General features: G+C 35.9%; 1 protein-coding gene across 2 annotated transcripts in view; it reads right to left on the minus strand.

Moving 5' to 3' along the window:
- Positions 1–21,543, minus strand: part of cdh12a (cadherin 12a) — a 64,689-nt gene that overhangs the window by 15,437 nt on the left and 27,709 nt on the right. Inside the window, exons 5-8 of one of the 2 annotated variants that reach the window (XM_016271125.1) lie at positions 18,610–18,729; positions 14,340–14,507; positions 13,658–13,845; positions 2,840–3,093 (exon numbers count right to left, since the gene is read on the minus strand). In XM_016271125.1, coding sequence (XP_016126611.1) covers positions 2,840–3,093; positions 13,658–13,845; positions 14,340–14,507; positions 18,610–18,729 — 730 coding nt within the window. The remainder of the gene's footprint in view (positions 1–2,839; positions 3,094–13,657; positions 13,846–14,339; positions 14,508–18,609; positions 18,730–21,543) is intronic. The other variant, XM_016271132.1, reaches the window with a different exon arrangement.

The following is a 21,543-nucleotide window of genomic DNA, read 5'->3' on the forward strand; positions in this document are numbered from 1 at the left end:
AAAGTTATTTTTCATATTGAAACTGTTGAAAATACACAACAAAGTACCCAGATAGATTGTTTGTTGTATTGGTGGTGTAAATGAATAAAGATGACTTACAGCATGTTTAATGGTTTTTATTTCATGATTGTTAATACATTGTGTCATGAGTTTATTTTGAGGGGCCCATCATAACTAAATCATTATTAATAACCCATACACCAACAATAACTCATGGCTTGTTAATGCATTATGTTGGCCCAATCATAATTAATTCGCTGTTAACTACCTACTAAATTCAGCTCATGATTTATTTTATACTTACTATCAAATACACATGTACTAACACAGCGAGTATTTAGCCCCTGTTAAGAGATGTGGTTTGGATTTTCAAGAAGTCAGAGAGCGGAGTTACAGTGTCATCACGGCCTGCGTCTGGATGGACAGAGAACTATTTCCGGGCATTTGTTCAGGATTGTTCTACAAATGTTCTTTGTGGATTTTGAGGTTTTATTTTTATTTAAGTCACAGCAGGGTGAGTTTAAAGGGAAAGAAAACAACACAAAACAGACAAGATCAATCATGAAGCTGAAGATGTCAAAAGCTCAAATTATGATATTAAATTATTTTAATTAATTTCAAAGCCAGAGTATTTCTTATTATTTCTTAAAGATGCTGTTTGATTTAGTTTACCCATAAATGGTAATTAATGCATTAACTATCAAACATGTGTTAACATGTAATTAAGGCTAAAATGAATCCATATGACTACAGTCGTAGTTAAGGATAGCTCTTCATTAATTCATGATTAGTTAACAACTTTAATAATCGTTAGTACTTGATTAATTAAGTATTCATTTAGGCATTAGTACATGATTATTCATGTATCCTTATTGTAAAGTGTACCCAGTCATAATGTAGCTTTTCACCAGAATTTTGATGTTAAACAAGTAAAAATGCAGCCTTGTAGCTCACAGTCTGTTCAAAAATCAGTTTACTTATAAATATATATATACACACATAAATAACAGCACCACTTCTCAACGTATTCTGTGATGTTCTGTGTTTCAGAGCAGCAAACCGTTTCTCAGCGCGCTGTGTGAAATAAGCTACAGACTGAACGGCGGCTCAAAACCGCTGTATGAGCATATGATACGCAAACTACAGCTCTTGGCTGGATAAAAGAAGCCAGTGTCACACTAGTAGCCTAAATGCTCCAAACAGTGTTCTGACAGAGGAACTATTCACTGTGGCGTTGAGCTGCCTTCAGATCGCTGAGTTCAGAATGGTTTCATTTTTCATTTGCATTTTGGTGTGTTTAGTGATTCTGAATGGACCCGTATAGTAGTTTATATGCAGTCCTTTGGCATCTCTCTGTGGTATTGATTGGTATGGCAGGTTGACTTGTGCTTATAAGTTAAAATGACTGTATAATTGAGCTTTACATATTTTTAAGTTGTATAGAATATCTGCAATGACATTTTTGCAAAATATGTTTGCAAAAAAGAACATGGAATATTTAAATCTATCTTGAACCTGTTTTGTTAAAAAATATACATGTAATTGGAAAGTAATAACAAATACAAAGGTTTTAGTGAATAGAAAAGTTTAGGCTTGCAGTATTGATTTGGAGAGAAGGGGGTCTTGGAGTAAAAATGGTTGAGAACCACTGCTTTAGGTAAATGTAGGCACCGTTCTAAGGGGGTACTAAGAATTGAACATTATTTTATTTTTTTATTTTTAATAAAAAATTAAATGAATGCAATATAAAGATACATCCCAACAAGCTTTTTTATTTTTTTTATTTTATATGTATTTTATTATTTATTTATTTTTCACTTGGTAGATCTTGGTGAGTTTCTCATTTGAAAAGTAGATCCCCCACACAAAAAAAGTGTGGGCACCCCTGGTCTGGAATATGCAGACACAGACAAGCGCAGTAATACAAATACTGAAATGCCCCTTTCACCTTGTTTAATGTCCGTCCCACAAAAGGTACTTTGTATGTAACAAAAACTAATATAATAAAAGGTAACACTTTATTTTAAGGTGTCCTTGCTACACGTTACATTTACTTATTATTATATAATAACACTAGATTATGCATAATTACATGCAAGTAACCCGAATCCTAACCCTAACCATATAGTAAGTACATGTAGTTCATTAATATTACTCAGTACTTAAATGTAATTACACTGTAACAAGGACACCTTCAAATAAAGTGTAACCTAATAAATCTATATATAACAATAAATATCTTACACAAAATAATTACCACTCATTGCTGAAAGAGAAAAGAAAAAAAAAATCAAATCCACATTAATTAAAATGAACACTAAATATAATAAATAGACAATCCAAAGATGTGAAATATTTAACAAGAGCTGAGAGTTTCTATACCACCACCTCCATTGATGTACCTCCATGAAATATTCATATTAAAACAAATGCTTTCATAAAGACATTGCACTTGTCTTATGCTCTCAGATGCTTTTAGCATCAACATTGTAGCTAACACTTTCAGGCACTTAAATGAAGACCTAAAAAAAGCAAACGTGCCACATTAAATAAGGTCCACGCTTGCAAACTGCACCAGAAGTTTGTCAGAGTGGATTGAATCAAAGCAGTGCACGCTCTGCTCAAAACAAGATTGCCCAATGGACTAAACCCATGGGACCACAGGTTTGTTATTGTTTCATGTTGTCTAGTATACTTGGACTTGTTCATGTAGAGTGGTTTTGAAAGGAATTCCCACAGGACGTTGTGTATATACACATGTATTTAAAGGTGAGGAAAAGTGTGAGTGCTTCGATTTGACCCACATCTGTGTCTGTGTGTTTGTGTGCTTCTCACATACCTAACAGGACTGTTGCCTACATCTAGGTCCTCAGCTGTGACGGCTCCGACGATGATGCCCACTGGTGTGTCCTCATATGTCTCCATTCTATAAGACAGCCGGCTGAAGACAGGAGGTTCCTCCACATCCAGAACATTCACTTTCACTGTGGCAGTGTCCTTAAAAGGTCCCAAATGTAGGAATCGATGATCAAGAGCTGCGTTTGAAGCTTCTACTTTAAAGGTGTAGGCCTTTCTGGTCTCATAGTCCAGACGCTGTAAAATGAATAAGGAGACATCATCAGTCACTCTGTTTTATTGTCATTTGTTGCAGCTGAGAGGAAATGATGTCAAATTGTTTGTGGCTGTATATTGTCAAAGAATAACAAAACAGCACCATCTTTATTCGGGTCATAAAACTCGTGATCTAAGTAAAAATGCTTTCCACAACAGAGGGCTCATGCAGAGATCAGAAGCGAGGGGAACGGAAAGGAAAGGCTGCTGCTCACTCAACCCTGGAGTCACAGGAGGGAGAATAAAGGAAGAGAAGAAGAAAGCAGGGAGAAAAGGCTTTGGCCAGTGGCTCTTGCATCACTGTGCTCATTCAGCCATATAAAGGCAGAATTTGGCACAGTCACCTGAAAAGCAAAGAGTTGTGGTAGCTAAGCTCAACCGAACAGACTGCAGATTTCAGAACTTCAGCAACAGCGTTAAATTCACTTTAATCCATGCTGATATTAAAAAATGCTAATAACTAATGATTTAAAAAAAAAACCTCTACATAAGATATCTTCTATTGCATATAAATTAGGGCTGTCAATCGCTTAAAACATTTAATCTTGATTAATCGCATGAGTGTCATGGGTTAACTCGTGATTAATCACAATTTAATTGCACATTTTTATCTGTTCTAAATGCACATTTTAACTCTGTTCAAGTTTTTAATACTCTATTCAACATGGACATGGACAAATACGGATGCTTTATGCAAATGTATGTTTATTATTAGTGAAACCATACACTCTAAAAAATCCTGGGTTACTTTTTTAACCCAAATGCTGGGTTGAGCCTTTTGGGTCATTATTTGGGGTTATTTTTTCAGTGTTTGAGTAGTTTTTGTGTTACCCAGCTCCTGGGTCAAATGTAACAACCCAGTGTTTGGGTTGTTTTGCAGCTCCTGGGTCAGACATAACAACCCAATGTTTAGGTAGTTTTTGTGTTACTCAGATCCTGGGTCAGACGTAACCCAGTGGTTGAGTTATTTATCGCGGGGATTTTGCGTCTTCTCTTCACGAGAGAGCAGTTCTAAGCGCCATCGAATTGATGCATTCTTCAGTAAAATACAGGTTTGTGTACATTTTATTTAATCTATAAAATCGTTACTGTGCTGTATGTCCTCAGGTGATTATTGTTTGTTTATTGGCAGGTTATGGAGTCACAGCATGTTTCGGCTAGAGTGAAACGCAGGGCGGCGGTCCGTTAGCAGTTCCCAGCCAAACACGACTCCAGCGCTGTTACGGTGGAAACAGAATAACAGAGACTGGTCGATCACACTTCTGTTTAATGTTGAATTTTTCTTCTAATGTTTGTTAAATGAGTTTAAATATAGGCAATATGTATATCCTATTACAGTTTTTCTCAGTCGCTTTGGAGCATTTCTCAAATCATCCTTAATGTTTGCAAAAAAGTATGTGCATTTCTCAAAACAATTCGTACAAACAGCACCACACAATGGATTACCTGCAAAAGCCTGTAACTTACTCAAAATCTGTAGCTCATCTCTCAAAAGTAAGTATTTATGTCAATGAACATATCAGTGCCATCAGAATGAAAAGTACTTGTGCCATTGTTCACAAACAAGATAGTCAAAATGCTTAGTCATGTTGTCAATATAACAGTGCACTTTGTTAGTATTACCTAAAGTAAACTATGGCAACATTTTGGATGACAGTTACTGTATTGAACAGTATGCCATATGCTTATGTATGCCATATATCCATTTCAAAAATACTAATTTACACATTACTGTATGTGGGATATTGATTGAAAGAGACTGGATAGAATTCCCAGTTACACTTTTACTAGTGGTCTGACCAAAAAAAAACACACATTACAATGTCATTGTGATATAGAAAAGGAAAAAGAAATATGGGCACAAAGATGAAAATAAAAAAATAAGAACGTCCATTGTCAAAATTTGTAACTCTTGTGTTATCCTCTGTCTATACAGTATATGCTTTCCAACTGAAGATTCATGAGATGCACCTTTGAGCTATTTAAGAGAACTGGAGTACTGAAGATTAACTATTTTGCATTTAATGACTTATACGATGAACTAAAGACTAGATGTTTTTAGGGGTAAGACTATTGCACAGAAAACTATAATACATTTTGAGCAACATTACATTAGCAACTAATAATGTAGGAAACCGCAGATAAATGTACATAATCAATTACATGAATGTAACAAAGCAATCACAACTTGTTCAAAAGAATGAGAAACTGCTTTTATGATGTGTACAAAGGACTAGATGATGTGGAGGTTGAACAAGTAGTTTTGATCATTTCATTTCTGATTTGAGAAATGCACCAAAACGACTGAGAAAAACTGTAAAAACGATATAAACAGTGCTGTAAATGATGAATAAAGGAAAATAAAGGACGTTATCGTGCAAACCAGTGGTTGTGTGGAGTATTTTAGAAAAGTTTAGATGATTTAAGTTAATCTGTAAACATTATTTAATGTATTAAGTAAAAAAATAAGCTAGTGATATAGTAAAAATGAATAAACCCATTAGCTACCCAATTTGCTGGGTAAATTTAACCCAAGATGGGTTCTGTCCTATATTTACCCAGCACTTGGGTTAATAACAACCCAAATTGGGTTGTTTTTAACCCAGTGTTTTTTAGAGTTTACTCAACATAGAGCATGGAGACTAGACATGTTTTAAAGGTTATAGATGTTTTTTCAAAGAACTTGTTCATGTGTATTAGACACATGGAAAAAAAAACATAGAAATACCAGGTTCCCATTACTGCACTGACCTATAACAACCCAGTCACAACACATAATTTCGAATAACATGCCTTACCTTAACACAAAATCGACCACAGAGTCCAACGTTTATATTTTTTCTACGAATCTTTGCGTTAACATGTACTAAACATGAGTGGAATTTGCACTGCAGCGTTCCCACACCTTGATGCTCATGACAAGAATAGCATGTATAGTTATCTTTATTGAAGGGAATTAGGTTTAAATCGCCGTCATGCATGAATTAATGTTATTTTTGCAATTTTACACATAATAATCCACGATGATCACATTACACAAAACTGAAATTGCACTCAAAATAACACATTGTCAATATTTTTGAGACCCCCCAAAATTTCACAAATCCCGTTTTCAGGGGAGCCCATGTCTTATTAAGGGGAGCCGAGCTCCCTCTTGCTCCCCCGTAGTTCGCACCCTGCACTGAGCAATTTACTTACACAAGCCTGTTTACATTTTCGCAGGACAGGGCAGCTCACTTCTTCTGAACATGCAAAATGTACGTTTATTATTTATTATTAAATTTGTTTGCCTCTCTGTGCCCACATACTGTATTTTGATGCAGTTAAATTTCTTTTTTTCATTTATATGTTTTATTGTTTCTGTTGTCAGACAACAGAATGAATATGAAATAATGAGTGAAACGCAACCCATTAAGACTTAATAACCAGCTCTCCCTTCCAAGAAGTTTATCTGAACAAGAATCGTCTCGGTTACGTATGTAACCCTCGTTCCCTGAAGGAGGGAACGGAGACGTCACGTCGGAGGACCGACGAAATTGGGATCTCGCTTAGAGGGACCATGAGATCAAATATACATAAGATAAAGACAATAGGTGTGCTGTGATTTCGGCTATACTTGCATGTAAAATTAGAGAAGCAACATAATATCTGTTTTAAATATCTGTTTGATCTTCTCGGCCGCTTGCTGAACAGAGCAGACGCAGATAGAGGTGTGCGTGCTGGGAAAGAGGGACCTCGCACTTGACCGGCAGTACTAACGAGTCTCAGAAACTAAACAGGCCGAAGGTTTAGGCAAACCCTAAAGATTTGTCGCTATAGCGCTTTTTTGAAGAAGAAGGGAAAAAAAAGTCACTACAGGGGTCTGCAAAGTCGCTAAGTTGGCAACACAGTGCATCTCCATTTCTCCAACTACGGGCTAGGTCACGGGTCAAACAGAAAATGTGCACTGCGTTAATCACGCGTTAATAAAATTAGTGCCGTTAAAATGAATTTGCGTTAATGCATTATAAACGCGTAAATTTATACAGCCCTACTATAAATTAATATTATTAAATTATTTTATATATATATATATATATATATATATATATGTATATATATACACACACACACACACACACACACACACACACACACGCACACACACACTGCTGTTCATAAGTTTGGGATAAGTAAGTTTTTTATGATTTTTTAAAGAAGTCTCATGTTCACCAAGGCTCCATTTATTTGATCAAAATACAGAAAAAAACTGTAATATTGTGAAATATTATTACAATATAACATAACTGTTTTCTATTTTAATATACTTTAAAATAAAATGTCTTCCTGTGATGCTAAGCTGAATTTTGATCAGCCATTACTCCAGTTATTTCTCCAGTCTTCAGTGTCATGTGATCATTCAGAATCATTTAATATTCTGATTTATTATCAATGTTGGGAACATTTCTGCAGCTTACTATTTTTTGGGGACCTGTGATACCTTTTTCAGGATTATTTGATGAATAAAAGGTTGGAAAAAACCCCAGCATTTATTCAAAATGGAAATTATTCCTAACAATACAAGATTCTAACAATATGCTTTTTATCAATTTAACACATCCTTGGAGAATGAAAATATACATTTCTTTCAAAAGAAAAAAAAAATACTGACCCCAACCTTTTGAACGGTAGTGTATATATTGTTACAAAATATTTCTAAAATATATTTTATATATGCCTGTCTGTGTGTGTGTGTGTGTGTGTGTGTGTTTACTAGTATATATGGTTTATGAGGAGACAAATGTGTATAATGACATGGGTACTACAACGTAAGCATGTTTTATGAGGACACTTCCTCTATCCCCGTAAAAAACAAAAGGCTTAAAAACATACAAAAGATATTTTATGAAATTCAAAAATTGCCTGTAGTTTTCTATAAGGGGTATGTTTAGGTGTAGGGCAATAGAAAATACAGTTTGTACACTATAAAACCATAGCGCCTATGGAAAGTCCCCGTAAACCACAAATGCAAGTATGTGTGTGTGTGTGTGTGTGTGTGTGTGTGTGTGTGTGTGAGAGAGAGAGAGAGAGAGAGAGAGAGAGAGAGAGACTTAAAATAATTTATAATTAATGTCTTAGGAATGAAATGACAAACAAAGCATGACAGTATGGAGCAAGAAAATTAGTTCAATTAGCTTTGTTCTTTCTCAGATAATAAGAGCGACTGCAGAACACGTTTGATAAATCATGTCCTGCTGATTAGTTTTTCCACTAATAGTTGCCTGATTGTCGGTGTATGATTGTGGCTTTTAAAATGAACTAAAAATGTTAACCTAGAAATGTGCTTCATGTGCTAACATCTACATTCATTGATTTCAATCAAGTCTATTTAAGTGATAACATAAAAAAAACAAGAACACAAAACAAAACAACAACAAAACGAAGCAAAGCAATACAACAAAACAAAACAAAAAAACCTTAAGTTTACAGCGTTAAAAAGACTTTAAAAAGACTTGTTTTACATACGAAAGTATTCGTATTTGCAACAGAAGCAATTCTTGATGCACAGTTTTGATAAAACTTCAGCATCTTTATTAACAGATTTTAGATTAGTCCAAAAAAAATGAATTATTCATTTTCAGTACGCCTCGCACAAATAATTCCACACCAGAATGCAGTGTGCTGATCTGAAAAGAAAAACTTTTACTGCACTGGGGTTGGTTAATGACTTCAACCGAGTGTAAAAAGAACAATTTGTCCCAGTCTGTTGCAAGCCAAAAACAATAGACATAAGTCTTCCAGAACAGCTTAGGGAATATAAGTCCTCAACAGCAGTGAAAGAGACACTTTCATCAAAAAAGACAGATTACAAAGACAACTTACTTTTGTCATTGTCAGCCAAGATTTTTTCAAAGACCTTAGAACTACTTAAAAAGCATCAGCATTATGTCTACACCACACTGCTGTTCTACAGGAGGTCTTATCACTGGTGACAGAAAACAACAATTATGTCTGCCATTGTCATTTCAAGCTAGCGTTGAGATACGTGCCTGCTATAGCGCTGACCATGCTGAAAGAATAACAACCTCAGACATGACAGGACAGAGAGCCAGCTGGCCAATCTGAAACACAGTGTCCCCTGTATTTCAACCTTTGGACATTGTTAATGGTGTAAAGCATGTAAAGCTTAGCTCACAAGTGACCTTAGAGGGAGAATACCATCAGTCTGGTTTACATGACAAACCCATTGGTTTTAGACCAAACATGTCCCGTTTCTGTTCTTTTGTGCTTCTGAAACAGAGTCACGTTGGACACCTTTAGATGGCACTGTTTCTCTAGTCGTTTCAGAGTCTTCCGAGGCTGTTCCTCTGAGAATTTACACAAAGGCCCGTTTCTCTCCACACTCCACTCAAAAGAGAATGCTAATCAGATGCTAGTCCACAGAGTTGTTTTGTTATTCAGTACAGTGCACATACCAAAACTTTAATTAATTCCCCTACTAATTTACATTTATTCATGAATTCCTAATTGCATATCTACACTGTAAGTTGTGAAGTATTCAAAATCCGTTCCAACTTTGAATTTGTGTTTCCTCAAAGACATATAAAGGCATTTTGAAGTTGTAAAGTATGTTAAGGCAAAGGCAACCTGCTTTATGTACACTAAAACAGCTATTGTGCTACTGATATGACCGGATTCTTCATCTCATATGCATGTACATGATTCTTCAAAACTACTGTTCGTTCTACTGTACGTGCATTTTTTTTTCATTGAAGAGAAGGATTCAGATAATCCCATATGTTGCAAGAGCAAAGTCCACCTTTTAATCCTTTTGTTAATATAGAGACAATTATCCCTTCAACCCATTACCTTAGTAGATCCTCTTTATGCTCAAAGCAGCACTGAGCCTATAAAGCCACGAGACCCCAAATGTTCAGTCTCAGCATTTCAGAAAAGTCCCTGTGTAGCAGAGCAGGGGCGTGATGGAACAGCTTGTCAAAGAGAAATAACAGGAGAGGGAAGTCTGTTATTGAGGACAGAGGGAAGAAGGGGCATTGTCATTGACCCTCCTCCATGCCCCACGGTGAGGATCCCACATATCCATTTCCAGACGTTTTTTGGGTCACCAGATATGGCACACCCATTTTGCAATGTAAGGACTATGTCACTTTGTCCTGTGCAGCCCCAGCTTGGGGAATAACAAAGTGGAAAATAAAAGATGGAATAAAGGACAGCTAAATGTTTTGCTGTGCCTTTCATGACCTACTGTTGATGAATTTTTAAATTATGAATTGTGAGGAGATTCCACCATCAGGGTACAGAAAGAGTTTGAAATATGTAAATATATATTTAAAGGCTGTTTATTTAATTAAAATTGAACTATGGTTAGTCGAACATTAGAATTTAGAACTTGTAATCATAAATAGTATATTTTCACACTGAATAAGAAACCTACCTGCAAAGATACAGTTCTGTTAAAAGTTTTAGGCACTTGTGTAAAAATGCTGTAAAAGGTGGATGCTGTCAAAAATAATGTCATAAATAGATTTTCTTTATCAATTAACTTCTATTAACTAAATTAAATTAAATTATTTTTTTCAGGAAGCTTTGCAGGTAGGTCTCTTGAAGCATCTTGGAGTCATTGCCACAGTTCTTCTGGATTTAGTCTGTCTCAGTTTCTTCAGTTTCTTCATCTCATTCCAGACAGACTGGATGATGAGGAGATCAGATCTCTGTGTGGAGCACTGGCTGTTGTCAGACTCCTTGTGCAAATCTCACAGGATTGTTGCAATTAATGGCAAAATTAATGTTTGGAAATGTAAACTGATATTTCCTACTGATACACTATACAGCAAAAGATAGAAATAACTGACCTAACATTAACATTACTTAAAACCTCATAGTTAAAAAAAGTAAAAAATAGGTTAAAAGATGCACATTAATCCAAATTTAATTCAGTAAGGACATGGTTTGAAAGTAGCTAATAAAGCATATAGCTATAGCTACTATATTTGTATTTAGTTATTTTTCATTCAAGGTTAGATTTATGTTATCTAACATAAAATATTTCTAGTGCTAGTGCATTTAAAATGGCACCAAAGTGTACCATATTTGTGGAACATACCATGAAACAAAGTGAGTGGATCTCTACTTGTCACATCACATCAAGAGGTAGATGCTCTGATGGCAATGGGTGCACTCATTTATTCATGTCCACTAAATATAAAAATAATGGGCTCTTTCTTGGGGAAACTCAAGCAATGTGTTTTTCAATCCCCTGAGAGGTCATCACCCCCAATGCATTTCTTTATTTCACATGTTGGCAAGACAGGAATGGGAAAACAATGTTCTAAGGACAACCGCAAAGCATATAATGAATTGATAAGTCCAAGAGCAGGCATTGAGTAGTGTGGGTTAAGCATTCGCGCTTTTATGGCTTTATGCATTATTCATTCGGGATGCTATGGATGGCCATCCAGTAATAAGATATGACTCACCTCGGGGTAAACACACACAAGCCCCTGAATGAAGGAGCACAAGGGGTTATTGCTATCATCCTTGAATTCACGCGTGTTTGTAAAAGAGATGCAAATGGCATTGTGATTTGCATATGATGTCATCCAGCCTAAGCCAGCATATATATACAGTATATATATATTGCCTAAATAAACATCCAAATGCTGTCAAAGAATTCACTTAGTGTGTGGTAAAGGAGCTCCTGTTTCATGTACAATAATGCATAAGCTACATAAAGATTACTTTTGTTTAAGAAAGAAATGTAAATGAAAATGATACAATCAATAAGTCATGGCGACATGTTTTGCTTTATTTCAGCGAATTAATTGAACCAATTTTAACTTCTTTTTTTAAGTTAGAGAGACTGAACTTTAGATGAAGACACTGATGTAATTTAAGTTGATTTGTTTTGCACAGATGCTTTTTAAAGTTATTTTTTTTATTTAAATAGGTAAAAAAAATATCACAGCGTGATAATCTTCTCTCATTCATGTTCATATACATATTTAAATCTGACATAAAAACAACAGAAGACAGAAAATGACCATTATTTTAATGCAAATTGTCTATGTAATGCTATACGTAAAAAAGAAATAGATATTAAAATGTACGTAATAATAAATAAATGTACACTACTGTTTAAATGTTTGGCGATTATGATATTTTATAAAGGAAATACATAATTTAATTTAGCAAGGACACATTAAATTGATCAGTGAAAGTAAATATATTTATAATGTTACAAAAGATTGTTATTTCCAATAATGACTGATTTTAAATCTTTCTATTCAGCAAAGCATCCTAAGAAGTGTTTTCAGCTGTTTTCATCATTGATAATATGGTAACACTTTACTTAAAGCCTTTATGTATGATGCATTATAAGGATTATTAAAGGGTATAATGCATTGTAATTATGCATAATGTGTAATGCAATACATTATATTTTGTCTAGTCCTGTCAAACGATTAATCGCGATTAATCGCGATTAATCGCATCTAAAATAAAAGCTTTTATTTACATAATAATATGTAAATAAAAGTGTATACTGTGTATATGAATTATGTATGTATAAATACAAACACATGCATATACAGTGGGTACGGAAAGTATTCAGACCCCCTTAAATTTTTCACTCTTTGCATATGAATATATAAATGTATAAACGTACATATTTTCAAAATATATACTGTATGTGTATTTATATACATAAAAAATATACACAGTACACTACACATACATATGTAAACACAAACTTTTATTTTGGATGTGATTAATCATTTGACAGCACTAATTTTGTTGTAAATAATTATAACCAAATTTAAAATGCATAGTGCAATAATGAATTGATAGTAACTAAGTGCTATAATGTATAAACTGTGGTTAAAATTATTAATGAGATTGTATAATCCATTATTAGGTACATTACAAAGCATAATTAATGCGTTAAAACTACTTTTATAATGCATTATACATAAAGGCTTTAAGTAAAGTGTTACCGATAATATTAATAAATGTCTCTTGAGCAACATTAATAATAAGCATATTATTATGATTTCTGAAGGATCATGTGACACTAAAGACTGGAGTAATGATTGCTGAAAACTCGCTTTGCAATCACAGGGGGGGAAAATCATTTTAAAATATAATAAAAATGCAACATTTATTTTAAATTGCAATAATGTTTCATTATTTTACCATAATATTACTGTTTTCACTGTATTTTTCATCAAATAAATGGAGTCTTGGTAAGCATAAGAGACTTCTATCGGAAGAGAACTGAACTGGGCTCAATGGTGACAATTGAATCAACGATGAACAGGCTTTAACTGAAAACTTGACTGTTTACTATTGTTCTCTTGCATTATTGATATACTACTTTCCTGTTTAACAATGTAAAGCTGCTATGTATTGCATAAAGCACTAAAGGTGACTTGACTTGACGTCTTTGAAACATATAAAAAAAGTCTTACTGAGCCCACACTTCTGAACAGTAGTGTAAATATAAAAACAGTCACATGCCTAAAAATGAGTACTAGAAGTTATACGCTACCTTTTTTAGAATGACTGTTCCCTCTTGAGTGTTCTTATTGCTGTAAATATCAAACATGGAGCCTCCGTCACCAGGAACGATGCTATATTCCACTTCAGCATTCTTCCCAGAGTCCAGATCATGAGCTTTGACCCTCCCCACTGACGAGCCCACAGGTGAAGATTCAGGAATGCGCAGGTGAAAGATACCTGCCGAGATTCACAAACATCAAACTCTCCCCTCAGGAAAAGACATAAGACTTTACATTTAGAAATTACTCTGAGAGGTAGTTAACAACAATCATCCACTAATCACTTCAGTGGCTCTGGAGAAGTGCTAGAATGCTAATCACATTTGCAAATCCAACTCTATTTAGTTGTTTGTGCTTGGCAAGAGCCCTTGAGGACTTAATCATGGCCAATTGTAAATCTGAGGTTCTTCTCAGGTCATGCATTACTGTTCAGTCCCTGTTTTGAAGATAGCCCCTTTTTGTTATCAGTGCCAGCCATTAACTGAATTAAACAATTCAAATAATGGACTCATGTTTAAGGTTTCCAAAGAGCAAAGCAAATATGAAACCAGATTAAATTCACATTAAGATAAACGCCAGGGATAAACTGCTGCTGATATAGAAATGCTGACAGTATACTGTAAGCTTCAGTGCACTCTATAATGATTTCTGCACATCTGCTTTTGTACATACTTTTAGAAAACCGTGGTGGGTTGTCGTTGACATCACGGAGAGTGATATTGATGGTTGTGGTCCCAGCTAAACCTCCGAGCTGGCCACCCATATCCTTAGCCTGTATGACCACCTGGTACATTTCTTTAACCTCCCTATCCATGTTGGGTAAGGCAACTCTTATGATCCCTGATGCAGAGAGAGAGAAACAGAGAGCATGTGAGAACATATACATTTCACCATAAATAAACTGACAGAGAGTCAATATTAGATAAATAATGGTAAATATATATATATATACTGTACACATGTACTGCATTTTTTCAAGTGTAATCAACAAGTATAGAAATTGTATGAAACAATATATACAGTATATATATATATATATATATATATATATATATATATACATACTAAAAGGTGTTTTTTTTTCAGTCCCATATGCCTTCATGAATAATTAAAATGGTTTAACCATTTACTTTTTTCTCATGTTTTCTCATGTTTATTAACTTATTGTCATTCTGTGTTTCATAAATAAAGTGTTGATGTATAATAAAGTATTAAATGAGTGGGCATGTGATGTATTGTCAGTTTTAAGACTGTATCTAGATATGCCTACATTACCATTCAAAGGTTTGGGTTGGCAAAATGTTTCAATGTTTCTGAAAGTCTGCATGTATTTGTAACAAAATACAGTAAAACATTAAAATACAGTGAAACATTATTACAATTTAAAATAAATGTTTTCGATTGTAATATAGTATAAAATATAATTTATTTATTTGATGGCAAAGCAAAATTTTTTGCAGCAATAACTCCATTCTTCAGTGTCACATGATCCTTCAGAAATCATTCTAATATTCTGATTTGGTGCTCAAGAAACACATTATTTTCAATGTTGAAAACAGTTGTGCTATTTATTTTTAAAATTTTGATCAAAAGCATTTATTTGAAATAGACAATTTGTAACAATGTAAAAGTGTTTCTGATTAATTGAATGCACCCTTGCTGGTAAAAACAAATAAAATAAAATAAATAATAATAATAATTACTGAGCCTAAACTTTTAAACAGTAACATACTTCCCTACGACAGATGAATGTTGCACAGAAAAACTAGAAAATACTTTCTTGATCTAACAGTTGCCTAAATTTTATGCAAATTTCCAAGAGTAGTGACATTTACTTAAAACAATTTAGAAAACTTAATGAACTCAATAGCCTTGACAGCCTTGGAGTTCCACAACTATTGACTATTGACTTGTTCTCGCTCACCGGACTTGTGTGTGTGTGTAGGTGATGCAGGGTTGCCAGGTTTTCGCAACAAAACTTGCCCACTTGCTACTTAAAACTAACCCAATCGCATTTCGAGGGGGTCCTCGAATTCCCATGCACTATAGGGATCGCTTCAACAAGTGCACATGAAAACCAACCCGCGTCAACAGTGTTAAAGTAGCCCAATTCCGTGGGAAAACTTGGCAACACTGAGGTGATGTAAAAGAGGAAAGCAGGCATTTGGACCAAAACACTATGAGGCAAGGAAGGGGGAGACTCAAAATGTTTCTTAAAACCAATTTTTGCCCCGTTTGCGTTTGTGTTGTTTTACTACTTACAAAGTTATTTAAAGTATAAAAGGTTATTTACAATACAGAGCATGGTTTTTAATCATATTTTTATGGGGGAACAACCTTCGAATAGGGGGGGTCCTGTCCCCCCCACCCCGCCCCCAGGATTTTCGCATATGTACTCTTCTAATGGACATAAAAGACCTACAGCAATATGAAGAATTGAACAGGCCATCATTAATCTGTTCTGCAACGCTTTTGCAAGCCGTATCATGAAAAGGCAAACCTCTGACATTCTTCTAAAGACTAATCAATCCTAATAGTTCCCCTCTCAGAGGAGCTACTTTTTGATCAGGAGATCACGGCATGAATGGAATGCCAAAGACAAAGCAGCAAAAAGGCATTGGGCAGAAGGGTGTGCAGAATGCAAAAGATCATGTGTTAAATACAACAAACCCCAAAAATAAATCTTTCACCTGTCTTGGGGTCAACAGAGAAGTAGGGCTGCCCATGAAGGATGCTGTACACAATCCGTGCGCTGTTTCCATAAGTAGGGTCATCAGCGTCAGTGGCGGTTATTTGCGTCACATATGTACCTGATTACAAACATGAAAGAGACCATAAGAGGCAATAAAATGACACTAGAATTGCCACATGCAGACAATAATGATGAATACAGACCATAGACTCTTAAGACACTTCTCGATAAATGCAATTGTTCTTAGGATCGTACTGCAATTGTAAACAAGCATACATTGTGTAACAGAGTTATGGTTTATGTTTGTCTCAATTTGTTTAATCATGTGTCAGCCAGAGGAGAAATGGCTCCTTGCTGAGTCTTGCTTCCTCCAAGGGTTTCTTCCTCATCAGCTTAAACATCTCAGAGAGTTTTTGCTTGTCAGGGTCGCCTCTGGCTTGCTCACTAGTGTTTGTAAAGCACTATTCTTTGTAAGCTGCTTCAGAACAGTATGTATTAAAAGCAGTATATAAATAACAAGCATACAAATATACAGTCTATGGACCTCTTAATGATTGAATCCAGTTGTTTCAATCAGACCCATTGCCACAGGTGTATAAAATCAAGCATCTAGCCATACAGTCTGCATTGACAAACATTTGTGATAAAAATGGATTGTTCTGAAGAGCTCAGTGAATTCAAGTGTGGTACTCTGATAGGATGCCACCTTTGCAATAAGGCTGTTATTTCATCACTGCTAGATATTCCACAGTCAACTGTAAGAGGTATTACTGGAAATTGAAAGCATTTAGGAACAGCAGCACCTCAGCCATGAAGCAGGAGATAAAATCACTGAATGGGGTGACCGAGAGCTGAGGTACATAGTGCGTAAAAGTCACCAACGCTCTGCTGATTCCATAGCTAAAGAATTCCTAACTTCCACTGCATTAATATCAGCACAAAAACTGTATGGTGGGAGTCTCACATCACCATGTACAATGCTAAGCGCTGAATGGAGTGGTGTAAAGGCCCATTCACACCAAGCACGATAACTATAAAGATAACGATAAAGATATAGTTCTAAAAATCGTTCTCAATATTAAAGAATAGCAGAGTCCACACCACAGCTATATCGATAAAGGCACAGAGAAACGATTTTGTTGGAATCATTTTCAGAAGGAATTGTGACCCTGCCTGTGAAAACCCAGCTAAAGTCTTTTTTTGTGATTTACTGTTTTCTACATAAAACCATCCTTCATAAATATGTAGAGCATTTTGTGAAAATATAACCTTTACATCTTTAATATTGACTGAGTAAGACCATGTCAAAAATTGAAACCATAGTGAAATTAATGGTTGAAATCAAACTTTGATGCTTGTTATCGATCTTGTTAATTCGATTTTGAGACTTTAGCCTGGATTTCACAGACAGGGTCACATTTTTTCCAGCTGATGAACGATACAAACATTGACAACCAATCAGAATCCATCTTGCAATAACGAGCTCGAGAATTTAAAGCAGCAGACGCATGTGTACTTAGAATAAACAGACGATATAATTAGCTGGTGTGGACGCTAAAAGTAACCCAATCGCATTTCGAGGGGGTCCTCGAATTCCCATGCACTATAGGGATCGCTTCAACAAGTGCACATGAAAACCAACCCGCGTCAACAGTGTTAAAGTAGCCCAATTCCGTGGGAAAACTTGGCAACACTGAGGTGATGTAAAAGAGGAAAGCAGGCATTTGGACCAAAACACTATGAGGCAAGGAAGGGGGAGACTCAAAATGTTTCTTAAAACCAATTTTTGCCCCGTTTGCGTTTGTGTTGTTTTACTACTTACAAAGTTATTTAAAGTATAAAAGGTTATTTACAATACAGAGCATGGTTTTTAATCATATTTTTATGGGGGAACAACCTTCGAATAGGGGGGGTCCTGTCCCCCCCACCCCGCCCCCAGGATTTTCGCATATGTACTCTTCTAATGGACATAAAAGACCTACAGCAATATGAAGAATTGAACAGGCCATCATTAATCTGTTCTGCAACGCTTTTGCAAGCCGTATCATGAAAAGGCAAACCTCTGACATTCTTCTAAAGACTAATCAATCCTAATAGTTCCCCTCTCAGAGGAGCTACTTTTTGATCAGGAGATCACGGCATGAATGGAATGCCAAAGACAAAGCAGCAAAAAGGCATTGGGCAGAAGGGTGTGCAGAATGCAAAAGATCATGTGTTAAATACAACAAACCCCAAAAATAAATCTTTCACCTGTCTTGGGGTCAACAGAGAAGTAGGGCTGCCCATGAAGGATGCTGTACACAATCCGTGCGCTGTTTCCATAAGTAGGGTCATCAGCGTCAGTGGCGGTTATTTGCGTCACATATGTACCTGATTACAAACATGAAAGAGACCATAAGAGGCAATAAAATGACACTAGAATTGCCACATGCAGACAATAATGATGAATACAGACCATAGACTCTTAAGACACTTCTCGATAAATGCAATTGTTCTTAGGATCGTACTGCAATTGTAAACAAGCATACATTGTGTAACAGAGTTATGGTTTATGTTTGTCTCAATTTGTTTAATCATGTGTCAGCCAGAGGAGAAATGGCTCCTTGCTGAGTCTTGCTTCCTCCAAGGGTTTCTTCCTCATCAGCTTAAACATCTCAGAGAGTTTTTGCTTGTCAGGGTCGCCTCTGGCTTGCTCACTAGTGTTTGTAAAGCACTATTCTTTGTAAGCTGCTTCAGAACAGTATGTATTAAAAGCAGTATATAAATAACAAGCATACAAATATACAGTCTATGGACCTCTTAATGATTGAATCCAGTTGTTTCAATCAGACCCATTGCCACAGGTGTATAAAATCAAGCATCTAGCCATACAGTCTGCATTGACAAACATTTGTGATAAAAATGGATTGTTCTGAAGAGCTCAGTGAATTCAAGTGTGGTACTCTGATAGGATGCCACCTTTGCAATAAGGCTGTTATTTCATCACTGCTAGATATTCCACAGTCAACTGTAAGAGGTATTACTGGAAATTGAAAGCATTTAGGAACAGCAGCACCTCAGCCATGAAGCAGGAGATAAAATCACTGAATGGGGTGACCGAGAGCTGAGGTACATAGTGCGTAAAAGTCACCAACGCTCTGCTGATTCCATAGCTAAAGAATTCCTAACTTCCACTGCATTAATATCAGCACAAAAACTGTATGGTGGGAGTCTCACATCACCATGTACAATGCTAAGCGCTGAATGGAGTGGTGTAAAGGCCCATTCACACCAAGCACGATAACTATAAAGATAACGATAAAGATATAGTTCTAAAAATCGTTCTCAATATTAAAGAATAGCAGAGTCCACACCACAGCTATATCGATAAAGGCACAGAGAAACGATTTTGTTGGAATCATTTTCAGAAGGAATTGTGACCCTGCCTGTGAAAACCCAGCTAAAGTCTTTTTTTGTGATTTACTGTTTTCTACATAAAACCATCCTTCATAAATATGTAGAGCATTTTGTGAAAATATAACCTTTACATCTTTAATATTGACTGAGTAAGACCATGTCAAAAATTGAAACCATAGTGAAATTAATGGTTGAAATCAAACTTTGATGCTTGTTATCGATCTTGTTAATTCGATTTTGAGACTTTAGCCTGGATTTCACAGACAGGGTCACATTTTTTCCAGCTGATGAACGATACAAACATTGACAACCAATCAGAATCCATCTTGCAATAACGAGCTCGAGAATTTAAAGCAGCAGACGCATGTGTACTTAGAATAAACAGACGATATAATTAGCTGGTGTGGACGCTAATATCGTTATCTTTATAGGTATCGTTCTTGGTGTGAACGGGGCTTAAAGCTGGGGTTCTCAACTCTGGCCTTCGAGGTCCTATTTCCTGCAGAGTTTAGCTTCAACCTAGGGGTGAGCAATATACTGGTAGACATGATTAACTGGTAGAAATTTGTCAACCAGTAGAGATTTTGGACTATCGTCTCTATCGTGATTACACACTCCCGTGACGTTGCTGCGCTATGTGGTCATGAAAATGTATAGCTTGCACACGTTATAAAACATTGCGGTTTAAAAATAAGTGAGTTTAATAAGTAAAATAAGTTTTGAGCTGTCTGAGAGACTGTTTTTGAGCACTGTCAGAGAGGTGCGCAGGTGAAGACACTGCTCATAGAGTGCGGGAGTATTGAACGTATTGAGTTTTGAGTTTTTTGCTGCTTTATAGGCCTTGAATGGTTAAATACACACACTTGTGTGTGTGCAAGTATTCTTGTAAACACAGTAATTTAGGTCTTAAAGGGGTCATATGATGCAATTTCAAGTTTTCCTTTCTCTTTGGAGTGTTACAAGCTCTTGGTGCATAAAGAAGATCTATAAAGTTGCAAAGACTAAAGTCTCAAATCCAAAGAGATATTCTTTATAAAAGTTAAGAGTCAGCCACGCCTACCTAAAACAGCTCGATCTAACACGCCCCCACATACCTACGTCAATATGTGGAAATATTAGCATAATGCCGCCCAAATGTGCATGCAAAGAAAGAAGGCGTGGTCTCAGGAACAGCAGTCGTGTTGATAGTAATGCGCAGAGTAACGTGTCGTGTGTGTGTGTGTGAGGGGAACAGGCTCACATCACAGGAGAGTGAACTGCCTGTCAGAAATCATAGCACGTCAGCTGTCTTAACCGCAGCTTGTGTACTGCATCATCACTGTGTCTGTCACGCGACTCTGTTGCCCTTTCGGTCTTGAACTGATGGTAAAATTAACAACATTATTAACTGTCTTGATATTTACTTTGAAAGCTTGAAGCTCGCGATTATGGTAAGGGGCGTTACATTTCCGACGCGTGCTTGTGGTGTTCGGCCAATAACAATGCACTGGGTCAGCTTGCTAATTAGAGCAGACTGCGCTTGTCAAAGGAGGGGGCTTTGTTGAAAACGACGTGTTTGAGAGAGGCGGGGCATAGAGAACCTACACTAATGTACAGTATTTAAAAAATAATGTGTTTTTTGAACATTAAAGCATGTCAACATATTCTGTTACACCAAAATACACAAAATAATTATCTTTAAAATAGCATCATATGACCCCTTTAAGTGAAAGCAAACAGCTGAGAAAGAAAACACATGTGTAACAGTATATTGGATCTGGGCAGCTCTTAAAATGAAAGCATTTTTTA

This window comes from Sinocyclocheilus grahami, unplaced genomic scaffold (genome assembly GCF_001515645.1).
Source record: "Sinocyclocheilus grahami isolate Dianchi unplaced genomic scaffold, SAMN03320097.WGS_v1.1 scaffold5.1, whole genome shotgun sequence".
Taxonomy (NCBI): domain Eukaryota; kingdom Metazoa; phylum Chordata; class Actinopteri; order Cypriniformes; family Cyprinidae; genus Sinocyclocheilus; species Sinocyclocheilus grahami.